The following is a 21,142-nucleotide window of genomic DNA, read 5'->3' as shown; positions in this document are numbered from 1 at the left end:
TGATGTGTAAATTCCCATAAACTCACAGATGTATCTGCCTGTGTTTCAACCTTTCTTTCTCCCTGTCCTCCAAAATTCTGCACTTCTGAACCTTACACTGGTTTTTTATTTTTATTGTAGTGCATTTTTGACTGGAGTGTGCTCAAAGTGCAAAACAATGACATCAATAATCTGGAGTTTGTCCATGTACATAGTGCATCATTATTCTTTTTTTCCGTTTCCCTCTCATCCCTCCTTGCTCCAACTCTTGATGCCCTTTAATTTGAAAAAGCTCTATTTCCCCCTTTCTTCAGTTCTTCTTTTAATCCTTCCTCCTTTTCTTTTCCTTTTTTCCATTTGAAAAAAGTCTTCCTACTCCTTATCACTATCTTTTATTTTGCATTCAAGGCCAGGCTGAACTTCATAGCAAGACTTTGTCTCAATCCTCTCCTCTGCCAAAATAAAAGGTGCATTCATTTAACTATAAATGCCTCAGTTTCTCCTACTTTATGGTAAAATAGTACTCCACTGTGTAGAAATATTGCATTTTATTTATTATCTGTTGATGGGCATATAGCCTGTTTCCAAGATTTGGCATACAAATTGTTCTTACATAGTCATGAGTATGCGTGTATCATTGTAATACCCCATCAGTCTTTTGGAAATGCACTTTTTTTAGGATAACAGGAAAATCTTCTTAAAATATCTTCTCTTTTTAAAGTTTTCAATTCATACATAATGTATATACTTTGGAGATACTTCACGTATTTCCATATATGTATGTAATTTACAATTGTCAAACTGGAATTTAACATATGTGTTATCTCAAACATTTATTATTTTTCTCTGTTGGAGATACTTAAAATAATTTCTTCTACCTAATATATATTTTAGCTGTAGTCATCCTATTGTAATAGTTTATTATATTTTGGAAATTTTGCCTCCTATTTTTATGCAAACATTAACCTCTTTTTATTCTCCCTCCTTCTAAATATTTGTTGAATCCTCAGTAACAGTCCCACGAAGTATCTTCTCCCTATGCCTTACGCAAAAGTTGCTTCAAATATTTTGCATACTAATAATTGTGGTTGTGGGACTTGATCTCATCATATGTGTGTTGTCTTTTCAGGATCCCCCCATGGCTGTAACCCTTGGACTCCGAATGGAGGAAATGATTTTTAATCTTGCTGATACACATTTGTTTTTTAATGATTTAGAGGTAAGAAGTTGAAAAGGTAGAAGTAGTTGTTTCCAACACTAGAATGCCTTAGACGGTGCCATGTATCAAAATAATGGTGAAAAAACTGGCAGATAGAAACTGGGCTCAAACTATAAACTTCTTATCCAGAGGAAATAAGCATGTTTACTCATATAAAGAAAAAGCACAGTTGTTTTCTGGAGTAGTGTATGTGTGCTGCAAATGATGAAGAACAAAAATATCTGAGAAGAGGAGATGGTCAGCTTTGCTGTCCAGGATGAGACTGTGGTCCTGGATCCTTCAGTGTCACAACCCTGATCCCTTTGGCACCTTGGAATCGGAATTCCCAGGTTGCTAGCCAGGACACGTTCTAGCTTACTCACTGACAAAGTTCACAGGGACTCTCCCTGGCCACAGTGTGGGCTACAGAATTTTGAAGATAGTCGGGAACCTGTCTTCAGGCAGCGTCACCCTTCTTCACTTCCTCTCCTTTTACATAAAACACTGTGAGAAGTATTTATGTAGCACTTCTGATGAATTTGAAAGAATTTATTTTCTTTTTTCTCAGTCTTATCTCTTTACATTTCTAATCTTAACTGGTAATGCAAACAAGAGGAAGAGAAAATAAACAACAAAATGAAAAAGCATCAGAAAAACTTGCCTAAGAATAGCTACCTATGTACTGTAATAAGGAATACAATCTGTGTACTAATAACCTGGAAATCCAGACCACAGAAACTGAAGCAGCTAAGTAGTTTCTGCACAGAGCAGGGATATTTCTTGGGAAACTGCAAATATAATGAAGTAGACATTTCTCTTTCTTTTTTTTAAATGATGTTTAAGTTTATCTATCTCATGGTTTCTCATTGAAATAAAAGTACTTTGTATAATCACATTATGAATGGGAAGACAGTGATTATTACTGATCCATAACTATTTCTAGATATTTTATACTGGACTTCCCATTAATTTCTTGACAGTGTTTTGGAATAAACACGTGTATTACAGTATTTGGTGAGGCAGAAGCTGCATGGCACAGAGCATAAAAAACATGTACAAGGTTATCTGCTAGCTGTGCAGCAGAACTGGGATTCTGAAGGACTTTGGCATCAGACCACGTACTTCTGCACTATGCTATGTTGAAAGTGAGACTGAAAAAATGAGTCAAGTTTTAGTGATTGACTTAAATAAGTTTTTAAATTGACAAGGTCCTAAATTCATATTCACAACTGAGGCATGAGACTAAAAGTAAATATTTCAGCTTAACTCTTCAAATATGCTTTCTGAAAATCATCTGTATTATGATGATTTTTTTTCTCTGCAATGAATCAGTACTTTTATTGGATAATAAAATGACTGTTTAAACATGTTTTATTTATCTTCTTTAATGAGAAAATGAAAGATTAGTGTCCCTAAGCACAGCTTCCAGTTTTACATAAGAAACAATAATCAACTAAAATTTGATTTTATTAATCTTGCTTGTTATGTACAGAATACCTTTACATACACTGGTGGATATGAGACACATTGGAACCTTTCTGGAATTTGAAGGCATACAGTGTCCCATATACAGTGATGATGTTTTAAGTTAATTTTCTGCTTATTAACATGAATAAGTCTTGTCTAAGAAGCGTCTAAGTTGATTTTTCCTTTCAGAGTTTTAAAAGGAAATAAGAAATGTTAGGTGTGGCTTTATACAAGTTTTATCTCACTTGCTTAATTACTTCTTACTAGAAATACCCAGAATAAAAGGAATTTTATTTTTTATTGGTGTATTAGAAAATAGATGCAATAAGTTTTCTGTTCACCTTTTAGTATGACATTAAAATAAGTTGAAGTTGTATGTGACACATTTGTAACATAGTGATCATCTCTGGTGTCTTAGGACTTTTTATTTTGAATTAGATATTATTTTAAAGGTATTTTTAAAAAATGACCTGGGTTCCATTAACTGAAAAAATATTAACTCTTATTCACTCATTCAGTTGTGCTTTAAAATATGATAAAATACTGATGGGCTTAAACCTTAGAGTCTAGCTATTCAGTATTTCTTGATCAGTAACATAGTTGAGTGTGCATATAAATTGAATGAACACTCCTGCACACACTTGCACATCCCAGACAAAATGCCCAAGGAAACTAAAAAGTTCTTATTGCTAGGCTAATGAAATCTAAGCAATAACTTTCATGATCTTTCAGTATATTTACACACACACCAACTGACCTGCATCTTTGTGAAAGCACAGTTAGAAAGTCTAGTTTACTTTCACACAATGTTTTTATTATTTTTTTCAATAAAGCTCTCACAACCTCATTACAAAGACTCTACAACTAGAATTAAGTTACTCGGCTTCTGCTGAGGAAAGAATTCTTCATAGTAACTCTACCGTTAGCTTGCTATGTTTTTTCCCGTTGTATATTTAATCACGGGGGATCTTTTTTATAACCTAAAAATCTAATTTGAGACTCAAATACTGGAACACATGCAGCAGCAGCTGCTCCTCTCACAATTCCTTAAAAGACACAAATTTAAATCCTGCAAGACCTTTCCCTGCATCCGACTCCACCACAGAGGAGGCAGATGCTTGCTCTGCCCCCTTGAGAAGAGAATCCCCTCTGCTTAAATAAAATATTTTTTCAGTTAGAATAAGTTCCAAAAACGAAGGCACCAGGGAGTTTGCGATTTCGAAGTCAGAGAAGAGCCCTGTGGATCATAACTGCAAAATATCAGTGACAATTCTGTCGTCACCTTATCAGACAAAATGAAAGTATTTAAGATTAGCACTGAAATTATTTCAAATGTTGAGGTCTTCCACTAAAGTTTGTTAAAATCAAAGTTAATGCTTTTTTAGGTATTTCAGAATTGAGTCAAAGTGATTCTTGAATAGTTCCTCAAAGTGAAGTCTAATTGAAGAACAATTATTTAGATTTTCCTTAAAAAGTAAATGAGTGAAAGTCAAGTTTCTTTCTCTGGACCGTAATCCTTGGGCAAAGGCCCAGAGTCAACAGGCAGAGTTAACTAGGCATAAATTTAAAGAGAAGTTAGATTTGGAAAAACCACAAACATAACTTCAAATATAGAGTGCATGGTCCAGTAAGTTTGATATACTGTTGTCCTCAGGGGTAAAAAATACATTTTTTGGATAATCTATGTATAAATTAATCATGAGCATTAATACTTGAAATGTCAGAAAAATTCCTTTAAAAATTAGGCAAGAGTATTAAACATAGAATCACCTTCTGATTACCAAGGTAATTCATTAGGCTTCTTCTCTCAGTTGTTGGGTTATCATTAGTTTGGTACAAAAGAAGGATACGGAATAGGGCACAGCCTTACTATTCATTGTGTCTTTTTATTTACATGCGGAAAGATTTCAGAACTTCGATAGAGTGGGTAATACCATTTCATAACATTTTGATAGTGATTTATCTCACTCTACATATTCTCCAAGAATATCACCTTCTCTGAACAAGAAATAACTATCATACAGAACTATCCTGGTTTCTCCATAATCTGAGACAATTTGTGCTCACTTTCATGCTGGCTAGAAAGATTTCTCCACTTTGCCTGCTGTTGCTCTGTTCAACAGCTTATCCCAGTACTTGCAGCTCTGTTGAGAGGTATTTCTGGAAGCGTCGTGCTTCCTATAATTACATTTTGCCGTGAACTCACCTCAGTCAGTTCTTGGGCAGATGGGGAGAAACTTTCTGAAAGCCTCTCTACCCACAGCTCAGGCATCCCTAACTCTACCCTACTCTATTGCCTTTCTAGGTAATCTTGATTAGAATATTAGTTTATATTATACAGCATTATATTAGAAAATTTACATGATTGCAGTAACACTGTCAAGAATTATAACTCACCAGACTTCTGCCATTTGTTTAAAAAAGAATTCATGAGTTATTGGTTCTTCTCTGCCAGATTATTCCTTAGAAGGGGATGCGTCCTGATGAATGAAATGGCACCCCATGGAAACTTCTAGTTAGATTAAGTTTTCTGGATCCCTACCTGTGAATGTAGGCCAAGATTGATTTAAAAATTACTAACCCTATAATTTATATAAACCTTATGAACAGTTAAAATTACTGTGCCTTGGTTTTCAGTTTACATGTCAAAGTGCATTGACGAGGCTGTCCCTGAGTTTTGTATTTTAAGGGAAGACAGAGTCAAGGGCAACATGATTTACAGGCTCTGTATGGAAAGCTGGAAACATTAAATGGTTGCCTACTGACATTTCCAAGTCCCATGATGAATCTGAATAATAACTTAAAAGGCTTTGATATGGCATGTTTTCAAATTTAACAAATTTATAAAAATTTACTTTAAACGATTAGCACTACATATAGTCAGAATCAATTACTGTGATTTAAATAACTTGAGGCAGATAAAAGAGGCCCAAAGGCTAAGCCACACTTTTTCTAAAGTTATTTATGTACATATGATAAATTATAATGATTTATTATTAACCACAAAGTTAGATATTTTAAATGTCCTAGACATATGCCACTATCAAATCAAGTAATATTTCACTGGGATGCTGCAGGTGATTTGAAGGCTGAACAGGACTCTTAAAGCATCAGAGACAAATTGAACCCTTATCCCAATCTCTCCTTTGCTCTGATCACAGTCTAACTTAAAATCTGGTCAGCTAAATGGAGATACGGCCTGAAGTTCACTTCGCTTGGAGTCTGCAGCACTTTTGAAACGATGTGTCTTCATTATTTCCTTTGTATTTCTAACTATTATTTTCACTGAAAATATTAAAAACCTGGACAAAGAAAGACGTTAGTTGTTACCTTTTTTTTCTGTGTGAAAAGACCAGCACATCTAAAATAATGTCCTTTGTCCTTCAGAAAAAGCAGGAAGTCACAGAAATTTCACAGAACAACACATTCTGTGGTCCAGCCCCTGTGCTGCTGACCGTTAACAGTAAATAATAGTAGCTACCTGAGGCATTCAGACCAAATAAATTTTGTTTGTGTCTTCAGATTGGCATTGCTTATATATACACAGCAGAAATGGAAAGAAGAAACCCACAGGTTTGAACAAAGATTCAAAAGAGAACTCTTTACTCACTATTTTAAGATTAGAATACTTTTTACTTTTTTAAAGATTCAAGTGATTTTTAAATTGCTCTGCAGCCACCCATATGCCATAATTTCAGATCTCTTGGATGTCACACGGTTGCATTTCCATTTTAGAAGGTAGCCCTGGTGTCATTTCACAGGGACCCTGAAGATTATCTGGGGGAGGAACAGAATTCTTAGAACAACAAAGACAAATTGAATCCTTCTTCAAAATCCTAGCTGCTCTACGTACTCTCTAACTTAAAATCATGGCAATTGCACAAGTACGCTGACCTACAGTAAACGTGAGGTGGTGGGCTGGATGGGCCAATGCTGCCATCTTCTGGCAGAAGTTTGGTCTCGTGGACCTGTAGAAATTCACAAGGAGACCAACATCATTTGAAAACCAGTCACATTTCCCATGTTTTTAACAGGAATGCGATCAAGTTCATATAGATGATGTTTCCTCTGATGATAATGGGCAAGACTTAAGGTAAGCCATGCCTTTCAGTATGCTGTTTCCTACAGAAATTCAGCGATGGAGTTTTGCACCTGTAATTATTTCTTTTATTTCTTTTTAATGTATTTTGGGTGTTGCAGTACCTACAGTTTTGCAACTGATGGCTTCCATGCAGCTGCAAGTAGTGCAAACCTTTGTTTGCCAACAGGTGTAAGAGGAGGAGTGGACTGGATGAGGAAGTTGGCTTTTCGTTACAGAAGAGTAAAAGAGTTATATAACACCTACAAGAACAATGTCGGAGGTAGGTGGGTTTTATCGATTCTACCAGAGGCATCCTGGCTATACCTTGAATTCAAACTGTAGTTTCATGTTAGAGATTATCATACTGTAAAACAGACCCAGCAAAAGCTCTTACTAAAGAACATTGGGCTAGAAGTTTTAGGTTCTTAGAATTCTTGGGAAAAATTTAACTGCAGAATAAAACATTTGTGCCCATCAGAGGAACCAGACATGGTGAGGCTTCATGCAGTAGTAGTGGTTCAAGATGCACAGAGAGGAATTCAATTAATTTTTTTTTTGTCTTTTTCGTTTTTATCGGTACCAGGGATCGAACTCACGAATGACTGCTTGCAAGACAGGCGCTTATGCCGCTGAGCTAAATCCCCAGCCGAATTCAATTAATTTTATCGACTCATAGTTGTGACATTAGCATGAAAATCAGATATGAGACCTCTCTCTGGGACAGGGGAAAACAGACTTTTCTAAAGATCAAAGCCTCGTCATTGAAATAGCTATGGTGACCATTACCTCTCTGTAACACTGTCAACATAGATAGTGATTTATGTCACTTCCCAAGTCTATATTATCTTTTTTTTAAACAAACTGCACATTATCTGACTGAATATCTTTCCCATATACAAAATTGCTAAGATTATCTTGGTTTTTAAAAGTTCACATACTCTGTAGGCACTCTCTAAACCCTTGAATACTCATCCATGTATGTGAGAGGTCACACCAAAACCTGTGGCATGGAAACTGTGACCTGGAATGTGTTTCTAGATATAATAAGCTTGAATGACCTTTATTACCAGGATTGAGTTTAAGTCAAAAAAATTCCGTATGCCAGTTGTTAAGTCATATAAAACTCTTCTCCTAAAGTGTTTCTCTTCTCTTCAAAAATGAAGGATGCTTGAAAAGCATAGACCAGATCCAAAAAGGAATGACACAGATAAATATAAGTATGCACTTTACAAGTACACATATATGTCAGAGAATACAACATAATAATTTGGACAGTACTTATGTCACATCCATCATATGCATTCGTAGAGGTGGGCTGTGTGTCAGGTCCCTTGTGTCTTCCTAGTATTGAAGCATGTAATAGATGTTCAGCGGGTAATAACGATAAGAAAATAAAAAGACCCATAGACAATAATAATGTGAGAACGGAAAGGGAGCTGGTCCCTGTGGGAGTGGCAGGGTCACACTGCCTTGTCCAAGGCTCTGGAGGAAAGCTCTTCTCTCCTAATTCCCTCTATTGCTATTTCTAAGACACTCTCATGAAATCAAATGATTAAGATTTCAAGTTAAAAATCAATTACTGATCATATGTTATTGCTACCCTTTCTAGAAATCTGTAAACATTTATCATTTACATATTTTAATTTCCTTGTTGCCCGGGATTATTTAAATTATATTCAGTTTGACAAGGTTGCTAAGAAATAGTCTTATATCTCAAAACGTTTATACAACCACGTAAACGTTCATTTTTTTCTCATACATCAGGAGCTCTTTATGAAATGAGAACAGATAAGACTTGTTAGAAAGTATAAATTGTTATTTAAAACAAACATTCACATGTGTATGTGCATATACATTCTGAAATGCATTTCAAGTAAGAAACCTTCTTTTTGAATGGATTTATATCATCTTGTTTTCTCATGAAAGCAAAAGCAGCATCTTTTTAAAAATTAGCATGCCTACTTCTGTTACAAAATCCATTTAACTTTCCACCATTGTCTACAGCTGTCTATGTCTGAAAACAAAGTATCTATAGTAGCACTGATTTTGGAAATATCCCAGAACCTACATATGATAAAGCCATTATTAACTGGTTCAGGATATATATGACTGTGATTAGTAAGAAACAGAATGTTTTGGGGCAGCCGTATTTGGTGTTTGTGTTCCTGGGCCGGTAGACTCCATTGCTTTCCCACACCTACCACGTTCTAGCATCTTGGAGGGAGACCAGGCCCGGGAGTTGTCAAGTGACTGTTGACTCCACCAGATTCTGGGCTTTGTGACAGGATAACTGGGATCAACTTTTCTACTGTTGTGCTGTTTTGTTCCCCATGTTTAGCTCAGCTCCTGACCCTTAGAATGTGTTCAGGAAAGATTTCTTGAGGCAAGGAATGGGTACTCATTTCTAGAATGAAGGATCAATATCAGTCTGTCTGCATCTCTCTCCTTTTCCGTCTAAACTGAAATAAAAATTGTGTATGCTAAAAAGAAAGAATGTCAAGCCAGATCTCCCTGAGAAAATACTCCACGCCTGATCTTTCTTGCTCTTTGGTTTTGCAGGACTGCTTGGCCCTGCCAAGAGGGATGCCTGGCTGCAGCTGAGGGCAGAGATTGAAGGCCTGACAGATTCCTGGCTCACAAATGCACTTAAGTCGTTATCAATTATTAGTACTAGGTAAGTGAGATTCTTGCCCTTTCTATATTAAATATATGGAAGATATAGGTCTAATACAATAAAGGTAAAACTATTTCATTCTTAGGCAATTAAGAGTTTGAAAAAGCAATTCACTGAGTTCATTTTCAGGGTGTGTGTGTGTGTGTGTGTGTGTTGTATTTTTGGGACGCTGCTTCTCAGAATAACGAGGAGATTGTATTTTTGTACCCATCTCTCACTTTAACCTCTTATAATCCCCAAAGACAACTCACATGGCTTCTAATGAAAAAGGAAACAGCACCATATTGGTGACCAAAGTACAGGGATGATACCAAAAACAGCGCTATGTTTATTTTATAAAAAGAATATTTATTTTAAGCCCTTTAGACCATAATACATAATATTCATAATTTAGGTACACTAGAAAAGCACGAAAAAATCTTGAGAAATTTCTAAAGTTTGGGTTATTTAAACTACAGTGAAATACTGCCTGGGTAATATAAACAATAAAACCAAATGCATTTACAAGTTTTTTTTTTTAAAAACTGTGCCGTAAATGCTAATTCATAAAGTAATACAAACTTGTAATATGGCAGTAATATAAAGGTGATAGCTCATCAGTGGTATTAATCTTTGTGTTTTCCTATTGCATAGTTTTATTTCTGAATTGGGTGAATAGATGCAGGCATGCTTGGCAAATGACTAACGCAGTTATGCTGGGAAAGTGATATTATTTGTACTAACTGAGTAAGGCCACATAGAAAGCTTGGCAGAGTGAAAAGGGGCTCCAGTACAGAAAGCGTGAAAGAAGGAGGGTAGGTGGCACATTGGGAATGTGACTCCCAACCCCGAGATGAGAACCCAGACGACACTGGTAACAAGAAGTCCAAACGGGGAAGCTAAGTGCGCGGGGTAGCAGAGTGCTCTGCCCAGACCTTGACACCATATTCTCGTGGGAGCTGTGACAGTGGAAGCCCGCATCTGGCGTGGGAGACACAGGGTAGAGAAACCACGTGAGGAAGCAGTAGGTGGGGCTTGAAGGTTTGCTCTGAGGAAAAGTCAAATGTGAAACAAATCATTCGTGTCACCTGTTTGACATGTTAGGTTAAAAATGAACTGGGTACTTCTCCATAAAGGCAAGACCTGGGATGAGTGAGCAGGAATCCTAGGAAGCGATGCTGTGTCCATGTGAGGAATTGTCTGACAAATGAAGCTGTTTGAAAACGGAAGCTGTTGCTTTGTGATTTGCCTAACTAGTAACACAGGGGCCAGAAGTGAAAGCCCCTGAGGCGTGGACGCTTGAGCCCTGGACCTTGTGTCTAACATGCAGTGGAACATGCATTTCTCTGAGGAAGAGGCCAACTGTCTTCATTATTTCTATAAAGAGGTGTTGTAGTAAGACAAAACCAGAAATTATTATATTATTATATACAGGGAATACATAACATCAACACATGTTTTTATTAAATAGATGACCTCAGAGGAACCGTATAGACATGTGATTTAAAAAACTAAACTTGTAACAAGAAAAGGGCAGTGTAAAAAAGTCAATGTATGTTGAATAGTTAAATAATGTGAAGTTTGCTAAGTTGTCCACATGTATTATCATACTGGTAGCTTCTACAACATGAGTGGAAGGTCTGAAAACAAACACTTAGTTGAATTAGGTATCAGAGGCTTTAGCAAACTTAAGTTAGCCTGTGATGTTAATTCCAGTGCTGTGAATTTTACTCAGGGCGTAATCCAAGGTATAGAAAAAATGGAGTCGCATGGTTCATAATATCGGATCAACAAAAGCCATGTAACCATCTAAACTGAGCTTTGAAATTATGGTTCATCCACCTGTCTAGTTTGTATACATTTTACTTGAAGATGAGAAATTATAGTAATATGTAAACTAATAGGCTTGTGAGAGACAAAATGAAAAAAGGAACGTAAAAGAGGAAGGCAGGGGTAGAAAGAGAAAAAATATTCATGTGTAGTGTGATCCCAGTAGGGAAAAACCTACAGAAAAACAGACATGGTATATCTGTGCAGTTATCTCTGAATATCTAATAATTTTCTTCTAAAAATATTTGCCTCTTTTTTACAAATGTTGTTATGCACCATGTACATAATTTTTAAAAAGGAAGGATAGAACTCCAAATGACATATAGTGTAAATTGTCAGATTTCATTTCAAAACCATTTTATTCTAACAGATTTTTATTCTGTAACATTTATGTACATAAGACTTTCAATACAATTTTATTTTGACAAAATACTACAGTGGATTACTAAGAATAATGTTCAAATCCTGATGATATTGTGACAAAGGTAAAAATACTCTTTTGGTATTGTCTCAGGGTCTCACGTAGATTCAGATAGCAGGCATAACTCTGTAACAATAGCATCACGGTTTGTACATCATTCTTAACAATCTGCTATTATTTAAGAAATGTCCGTCTATTGATGTGGTGACTTATTAACATTAACTAGGATCATTTATTATGGAATTTAAAGACAACAGTTTTGAGACTGTGTTATTCACAGTTGTTTACTGTTGGAAAACAGTTTTCAACTTTGTGCTATTAGAAATCATTTTGTGTTAGAAAACACACACATACATATGTTTCCTCTCTATTTCAGGAGTAATTGTGTAAATGTCTTGGTAACAACAACCCAGCTGATCCCAGCACTTGCAAAGGTTCTGCTCTATAGCTTAGGAGGTGCTTTCCCCATTGAAAATATTTACAGTGCGACTAAAATAGGTAAGGAAACTATTTTACACTCTGAATAGAATGTACTCACAACTACGTAAGAGCATTTTCTTCATGTCTATCTCTGCTTCATTCCCTTTCCATCAAGATTTTGCTATTAGAACATCAAGCAAAACTGGGTAAAGTTCAAATAACAGAATCCTCTGTAACTGACTGTGCGTGTGCAAAATTTTTGAGAACTCTTGGCCAGAGAAATTCTGGACTCAGGATCTGGGTAGTTCTGGCTCATATTCAACAGCATGTGTTATTTAGGTAATATCCAGTCTTCTTAGCCATAATAGTTTAATTAGTATAGTATTGCATCCTTTATATGCAGTCATCTTAAAGATAAAAAGACAATTTTGGAGTCACAAATAGATTCAAATAGCATCCAGGAGAGAATAAAAACTTTCTTGAATCAGAAAACATAATCAAGCTTTGCACCATGGCAGGGTCATAGGCAGTGAGGTTTATCGGAGGCACAATTATTACTAATTGAAGAAACGTAATTGAAATGGTCATAAAAAATAAGCAGCAGGAATCTGCAATTCCAAATGTATTCAGTAACAACCAAAGGACTACAACCTTGCTTATTTATTTAGATAATTATCTTTGACTTTAAGCAGATTTTGCATACTCAGATCTCTAATAAACACTCAGAAACAAAACTCCATCAAGCTCTGCCATCTTGAAACAGTTAAAGAAAACAGCACATGTATTCCACTGTCTGTCAAGGAAATGCCTTGGAAAATTAATGGGTTGTGTAATGTGCCCTGAAGGTCAGCAAACTTAGGCTTTGGCACCTTGACAAGAGAAGTTCAAAATCCTGAAATCTCCCACCAAAAATAGCCTGCGCTGGGCCTGGTGGAAGAGTGATACTGGCACTGGCAAAAGGAGCCCCCGGGTGCAGCTGTTTCTGGAGGACAGTTAGAGACAGCCAAACTTTTATGCAATAAATGCCACATTATTCTGTGTGCAACAGCTCAGAATCTGGATCCCAGTCTCACACATTGTTTGATGTAAACGTGTACATGTGGGCCGGCAGAATTCATATTTACAGTGTGATTTTGCTTTTTGACAATTAAAGTGATTATATAATGGTACACACATTTCTTTCTTTGAAGACAATATTCTTTTTATACTGGCAAATGGTTTTTGTACCTAATCAGAAATAAAATCATTTTTCCCTTTAATATTGTTTTTTGGAGATGTGAATACAAAAGTAATCGTGGCTGCTTGGACATTCTGGGAATGAAGTCCAGGGAGTAATGCTTTTCTCTTAAAAACAAAGACCATGTGGTGTCTCCATCTTGGTGTTTTCTTGTACAATCAGAACACGCTAGTGTTTTCAGTGCTGTGGCCCTATTGGAAAGCACCCTTAGTGTAATTAATCTGAAAATTCTAGCCCCACCCATCTGAAGAAAGAATCTGTTCATCCAGGTAAAAACCACACCTTAGGATGTATTTCCTTAGAGGTAACGCTTTGGTTTCCTGTAACAATATATTCAATTGCCCGTATCCATGCTATTTGAGATAAATTAAATACAATTGATTTATAGGATTAAATAAGCACATGTTGTTAAGACTTGCTATTGCATGTAACATTGCTCCAGTATTTTTTTTTTTGCTGAAATAAAACATACTAAAATTTTTTGTAAGTCAAACATGTAACCCCACTGATGTTATTGAAGCATGAAACATACTTTTTTCATCTTTGCTCTTAGCAAAGACGTTATTGAAACGTGGTAGCGAGGTCACAAAGCCAGAGGTCAAAAGCTAGCTCGAGATATTCAAGATACGCGAACATAACACTTTATGAATCTTTAGGTTAATGAATGCAGTGGCTAGAAGAATAAGCAGTGCGTTGTTTTTCAGGCAAGGAAAGCTGTTTTGAGCGTATAGTGTCCAGATTTGGCACTAACATAACTTATGTTGTGGTTGGAGATGGCCGAGATGAGGAGCATGCCGCTAACCAGGTAACTTCGCTCTGAACTTTATCTCATTTATCTTCCAGGAAAAGAAAGTTGCTTTGAACGAATAATGCAAAGGTTTGGCAGAAAAGTAGTATATGTTGTAATTGGGGATGGTGTAGAAGAAGAACAGGCAGCAAAAAAGGTAACCTGTCTCAACACAATGTTGGTGTGATACTCCTAATGCAAGCCTTTTTGTTTGCATTTCTGTAGTGTGACCCAGCCGCAGCTTGACAAATGATTTAAATTTATGGTTGCAAAGCAGCCAGAGCATGAGAGGGTCAATACTGACATTCAAACAAACCATTTGGAGTCTAGCATTTTTTGCCTGAAATTTAATAGGAATTGCAGGAAAAACTTTTGTTGACTTCTGTGTATAAAGTCAATATATAATATCTGTTTTGTACATAAATATATACAGTACACAAGAAATACAAATACATATGTACACATTCAGTGAATGCAGATATAGGCAATTCAGTGATCCATAAGAAATGTGGAAGAAAATCTACGGGTAAGCACATGAAATTTAACAAGATAAAGACATTTCATGAGTCGTAGAAAAAAACTGTGTGAATGGCTTATGAGTCGTGCCTGTTGTGTGGCCCTTATGATTGCCTAGAAGTAGGTGTGCTGTGGGTAGATTTAATAGCTGAAGAAAAACCATTGAGAGAGATTTTAACGAGTACTGTTGGAACTGGGTGTATTGTTCAGACGTTCTTGTGCCAATGTGTCTCAGATCTTCCGCAAGAGTCTCATGTGTTTTGTGAGACATTGGTACTAACTGAAGACAACCAGCTGGCTGTGAAGATTTTCAGGTGATCTCATAGGCCCTACACGTTTCTGTAAGTTTTTTCATCTGGACCATATTTTGAGAAGAAAAACAAGACAGTTAAAAACTAGTAAGCGGTTAGTTCAGTATTACTAGAAAAGTGATAGCAGAATTCCCCGCCCCCACATTGCCAGACTAACAAACAACATAGCCGAGCTTTACTGATTCCTTTACTGAATAATAAAATATTATTTAGCTAAGATAAAAATGATAAAATTTACAAAGCAAAATGATGACTTTCAAACAATAACACATCACCTTACATTGTTTATAATAGAAAGAATGTCATCCTTAGTATACTGAAGCAATTTAAATTATCATCTCATGAAGTCTTCATCAAACGTGTATATTGGACTTTTTAGTCTAAGTTCTGTTTTATAAGAATATCATTACAGTTTCATAGAAAAATTTACAGCTATAATATAAAGAAAAAGGAAGTGATTTATGTTTCTGGCAAATTCAGATCAAATAAAATGCAGGAAGAGAAAGCACTTCCACTTCAGAAATTTTGGGGGCATCTTGGGCAGTCATATTTGAAACTCCCCATGTTTTTCCATCCCATTAAGAGAGCTGGTAACACAGAACACCCTTGGCATTAATTATCAGGGTCAGGAACTCAAAGCAGCACACTGGCTTCAAGGACGTTCTGAATGAGGTCAGGGCTACAGCCTCAAGAAAGCCAACCTACATTCCTGACTGCCCCTAGAAATGCTTGCAGGCACACTCTGGAAGTCTCCTCTGCAGTGTGTCAGTTCCCTAAATCCTTTATGTTTTGATTTTTCATAATTACACACAACAAATAGCAGTTTTTCCATGCAACCACTCCTTCAAAATTTGCTCCACTTTTAGCCTATGAAAAATTCATATATATCTAGGTCAGGACAACTAAAATTTACTTCTCCAACAATAGCCTGAGCCTCGAAAATGAAAACTGATCAAGTCTGCTCTAGTCACCCCCGGCAAGGAAGCTAAACTGTTGTGCCTTCTGCTTTGCACCTAACACTTCAGGAGAAAAAGGCTGACTCCAAATGGATAAAAGTCTTGGTTAAGCATTTTCATTTAAGTAGGTACAGTTTCGGTGACGGTGAAGGCTTATAATTCTATCTGGAAACACAGGTGGTTGGTTTCCCTATCGCCTAGAATGCATGCTTTTCTCTGGATGTAGCAGTAATCGCATGTGGAGAAATACTGAATACTGTTTGATTGCCACAAATAGATCTGAGCTGAATGAAAAGAGGGGGCTTCAATGTAAATTTCCATGCCATGTTTTACTTTGACCTGCATTTCAGAAAGAATATCACAGTTTAGGAATTTCTCTTATAGAAATACGTAATGTGAGATGTGTATGTAATTTTAAAAAAATTCCTAGGAGTCATGTTAAGCAAAAGTAATGAAAGATAGGATTAATTTTGATATATTTTAATTGGCCCAGGTAGCCAAAATATTAAATCTCGACACCTAATGATTATAAATTTATTGTTGTGATGGCTATATTCTTGTGCTGTAACTCATCAAGTTTTTTTGAAATTCAGGCTGTATGATAAACTGGATTAAATATCTCTCAAGTACCCATTAGCCATATGTGACTAATAGCTACCATAGAGCAACAGCAATCATCATGAGGATGTTTAATTTATTTATTTAATCATTTTGTCTTTTTGAGACAGGGTTTCACTATGCAGTTCAGGCTGGCCTTGAACTCGCTTTGCATCCCAACTGGCCACAACCTCACAGCAATCTGCCTGCCTCAGCCTCCTGAGGGCTGGGATTACAGAGGGTGCTTAATTTTTAAATACAATGACTTATTCATTATATATATATATATATATCCATTGTATATGAAAATATTCTCTATATAGGTAGCCTAGAAGATTTTATATACACCCAGATTTACAGATAGCACATTTGTTTTGTCAGTTGCTATAGTGCTGGTTTTTCTTTTTTATTATCATTCCCAGTGGAATATTTTTAGACAGATTTTCTCATCGCCCCTTCTATGAAATTTTAATGCCATAAAAATATACTGGATACCGGTATATCTCTGGAGAGCCACAAACCATTGCAATGTCTAAGGTTTTTATTTTTTACCGCCCAAGAAGCCAATTTTATCCCCTTGGGGATGATATCTCTCCCACTGAAAATCCATGCCAGAGTACTGTCTCTACCTCCCATGCCAGTGAAATAAATCAGGTCAACTCTACTGGCCTAAATTATTGGTTATAGCAGAGAATTAAGAACGTTATCATTCCCATAATTTTTTTTCTACTTGACATAGTACAACTTCAAGTTTTTCTTTTTACATAGGAGAGAATTCAATTTTTTCCCTGTCCAATAAATGAAGTACCTTGCACTTAGGACCTTTATGCTTTTGTTTGTCCCTGAAAGGTGGAGAGATGTGCTGATGAAAACTTGCTTTCCATCAGCCAGGTAGGATTTTCCTCCATGCAGGTGTTCCCAGATGTTAGTAATGAGATCTGTGCAGAGTAAAGATTGAACTGCCTACGAAATCTCATTATCTGCTTTTATATCATTAAAATCCAGTTCAGATCTATTTCTCTGTGATTGTGACCGTGCCACATTGGTGCTGCAACACCTTCAAATATGATCATCCCTGCATTAAACTCTCTCCCTTGAACCCGGGTGGACAGAAGGTCCTTTGTGCGCTGTGCTTCGTTGAGACAATGGCTGTGATCTCTCTCTCCATTCTTCATTCCTGTCCCTTCTCTCTCCTCCCTCCTTCTCTATTAATCACACAGCACAACATGCCCTTTTGGAGGATATCAAGTCACTCGGACCTCTTGGCTCTCCATCAAGCACTGGAATTAGAGTATTTGTAACTGTGTTCTCTAGCTGGAGATCCATTTTTATATGTATTTCAAGTACACTGAATTTTTATGTGTGATTCAATGCCTCTGGCTCTACACATATAAATTGTCTTAAAGGATGAAATCATATTTGGAATGAGAATTCAAGAATGAAGAATTCAGATTGCTGAATGGAATTAAACTTTAGTGCTACAGAAAGAAAACTCTATGGTCTTATATTCACAACACGGTAGTGGTTTAAGAAAAATCTGTGGAGGTTGCTGGTGCACATGGAATGAATCCTAACTGGAATTAACAGCTTTAGTAAAGAACTCTTAATCCTCCCAAGCAGCAACACCTGAGCTCCGTGTGACAAGGTGATCAACGACATTCCTCAAAGTGGGAGACCCTCTCAGCCCTGAGGTTTGAATATGACTTTAGCCTACCTAGCCCAGAAAATCTGAATCGGAATGCACTCAGACTGTGTAAGGACAGTCCTCTCTAGACCTGTAATTTGTGTAAATTATTGATGAAAATAATTTACTGTGACTTTATTAGCAGCTGACTTTGAAAGTGGATGCAATTTTTCTTTCATGTGTTGGGGGAGGGCTGGGGAGGGGAGATGGGAATATAATATTGTCTCTTTTTTAAGTTTGGCAAACAGAATGTTCATACTGATGTGTTGTGCCTTAAAAACAAGACAGCGTTCGTGTGTTATAATGTAATTTTGGTTTAAAAAGAGAATCTCTGTAGATAATGAAAAACAAAACAAAACCAAAAAAAAAGTTTGTACGAATTCTTCACAAGACCAAATTTAAAATTCAAGCTATCAAAGTTTAATACTATATCAAAAAGAAACCAAATATTTGTTGCAAAAAGAAACCATTAGTAGCAATAAAGGAAAGCTTGTACTTTATTTGGGTTCTTAATAATTCCAATAATTGTGTGAGGCAACTATCTGTGCATCCAACCAGAAGGAGAAGGTTTGGGAGACACTGTGGGACCTTTACTTAGAAAGTAAACTGTATGTTGAAGTCTCAAGTATCCTTTCTACAGTTTTACTGTCGAAAACTAAGAGCCATATTCAGGACAACTTGCATGATTTTGAGTTTGAGATTTTTGATCTACGAAAGTTGTGTAGAGAAATATCTTAACATGAAAATGATTGTCAGTTACCAACCAAATGTCTTTAGAATATGCTGTGGACATAGCTTAAAATTTACACTGAATGAATATGCCTTAAGATACAACTAAGTACATTGATTCCCAATGCCACTTGAGGGAATGAAGCGTCATCAGTCATGAAAGGCGGATGCACCAGACAGCTCCCAAGGAATGAAGTGAGTCTGTGAAACTTTCCCCCAGATGTCATTGTAAATCCAAATTAGCAGTGAGCCAGATCTTGGCAGCTTTACCAAATGACAGCAGTAAAACAGGATTGGTTCTGTGTCTTAACACATCCATCCAAGCCCTCCACATTACAGACTTGGGTGCGTTGGTTTTTGCCTGTGCTGTTACTCACAATGGGCTGCATTCATTGTGGGAGGACCTGTCATCGTTGTGTTTGCATGTTTTTTTTTTTTTCTTGGTGTGTAGCCCGTGTTGGGAACACGATACAGGTTCTCCTGTCATTTTCTATGACATGATTTCCCTTGTAGAAATGTAAGAATTTGAGATCTAAAGTATTCTAGTGGCATCTGCACCTGCAGCTGTATATTTAAAAGGGCGTGATGTGGATCCTGGCATCCAGATACAAGTCAGTGTCTGTAACTAGAGGTTGGTTCACAATAGGACATCAACTGAGGCCTCCAAGGTTTAAATGTGGTCAGTGCTAGACTCACAGATCACCGCATGCACTATGGAAATACAGTTTTATTTTGTCAGACTCTCAACCTGCATTTCTTCAGTGACTTTTGAGGCTGTGTTCATGATGGGCAGAAAGATAATGAGATCCCAATTTCATATATTCATATCAGATAGACCTTCTTCTTTAAATATTTCTGCCTCTGCCCCAAGTACTACAGCAAGTAAATTATGGTTGGAATCTTTTGACAATACTACTAGTAAAACAATAATACCTTTTATACTTCTATTGACCTCTAGTTTGAAAATAGCAGTTTAAAAATTAAAAGAATTACAACTGATTCTCAGTACTTTTGCACATTAAAATCTGTAAGAGTTATCACTGTGAATAAAAAATTATTTTTGCTGTATAGCCATTTTCTGTAAAAGAATTCCGGCCCTATATCTAAATTTTGTTTCAGTTTTTATATCAAGGAAGCAAGTCCTCTTATGTTGCTAAAGGTGCAGGTACAGAAACACCAAGAAGCTTCCTGCTAACCTCTCCCAGTACACGCGCGCACACACACACACAATCTTTCTTTCTGGTGATATGTTTAGAAAACCTGAAGGTGACATTGGCAAAGAACAGCTCGGCAGATGCCAGTAAGCCCTGGGCACATCTTGGTCATGTGACTTAAGCGTGCTGGAGGTAGAACTCTTCCCATTTCCGGAGCAGAAAGTCCCCTTCCTTTCTGGTCAGAAAAAAAAAAAAAAAATCAACAAATAACAAAGTAGCACTTTGCCAGTTCTATTTACATGTGGAATATTGTGCCTTATTGTAAACTAGTTTGAAAAATTTTCTGTAACTAAAATGGATTTTTGACTGTCGAGTACACAAAATTGGTCTGTTATTCAGAAACATGACCACTTGTGTTGCACCTTAAAAAATATCAAGGCCATGTAAGTTTAGTAGCAAGATAAGTGGCCTGGCTGTGATGTTATAGCATATGACAAAGACACTATATCCCTGAAAAATATTTAAATCAAAGTCAGAGGCAAAAATATTTTAGAATCATATAGTTTATTCACAAAGAAATAGGAATAACCATCTCTAAAAATGTTTTTTTTTTTTTTTTTCCTTTAGTCTCTGGTCAGCTCAGATTCAAAATAATGTCAACAGCATGCTCCACTAAGAAGTTGTTTTTTAAATTGCCCTTGTTTGTGACACGCCTACATTCTCGGTGGATATGGCATTTAGTATTTCTTTTAAAACAAATGTAAGCATCATGAGCCAAAGTTGCATTCTGACTCCCAACTCTGGTAGCGTTAATGGAAATCTCACAGTGAAAGTCAAGGGACTCTGTTATGTGTTAGTAAAGTATAGATTATCGAGGCCTACATAATTTAAAGAAATGTAAATTAATATTAAAAGCTTGTAAAAATATGTACATCTTTACTATTTCTCAATAAATACCTTTGCAAATGTTTTCATTTTCTCCACCCTTCCATTTGGTAGAGTCTCTGTGTATATTGAGTATGATTCTAAATTGTGTGCATTTTTTTTTAGGTCTCTTGATGTATGTCACTGTTTCCTGCTTGTGCCTGAGCTGCACAGCTTGTGATAATGCAACTTGGTTAT

General features: G+C 36.4%; 1 protein-coding gene across 9 annotated transcripts in view; it reads left to right on the top strand.

Moving 5' to 3' along the window:
* The window catches only part of Eya4 (EYA transcriptional coactivator and phosphatase 4), a 259,542-nt gene extending 238,552 nt beyond the window's left edge, over positions 1–20,990 (top strand). For 6 of the 9 annotated variants that reach the window (XM_013147997.3, XM_013148006.2, XM_013148005.2 and 3 more), the window contains 7 exons: positions 1,109–1,198; positions 6,679–6,737; positions 6,845–7,005; positions 9,285–9,399; positions 12,006–12,127; positions 14,130–14,230; positions 17,674–20,990. In XM_013147997.3, coding sequence (XP_013003451.1) covers positions 1,109–1,198; positions 6,679–6,737; positions 6,845–7,005; positions 9,285–9,399; positions 12,006–12,127; positions 14,130–14,230; positions 17,674–17,754 — 729 coding nt within the window. In that variant the 3' untranslated portion in view covers positions 17,755–20,990. Of the gene's footprint in view, positions 1–1,108; positions 1,199–6,678; positions 6,738–6,844; positions 7,006–9,284; positions 9,400–12,005; positions 12,128–13,990; positions 14,092–14,129; positions 14,231–17,673 lie in introns of all 9 variants that reach the window. The other 3 variants (XM_013148007.2, XM_013148004.2, XM_013148001.2) reach the window with 1 other exon arrangement.
* The last annotated feature ends 152 nt before the right edge of the window (positions 20,991–21,142 follow it).

Source organism: Cavia porcellus, unplaced genomic scaffold (assembly GCF_034190915.1).
Source record: "Cavia porcellus strain 051 isolate PalLab524CR breed Dunkin Hartley unplaced genomic scaffold, mCavPor4.1 scaffold_22, whole genome shotgun sequence".
Classification (NCBI taxonomy): domain Eukaryota; kingdom Metazoa; phylum Chordata; class Mammalia; order Rodentia; family Caviidae; genus Cavia; species Cavia porcellus.
The sequence above is the reverse complement of the archived record's forward strand: the minus strand, read 5'-3'. Positions and strand labels throughout refer to the sequence as shown.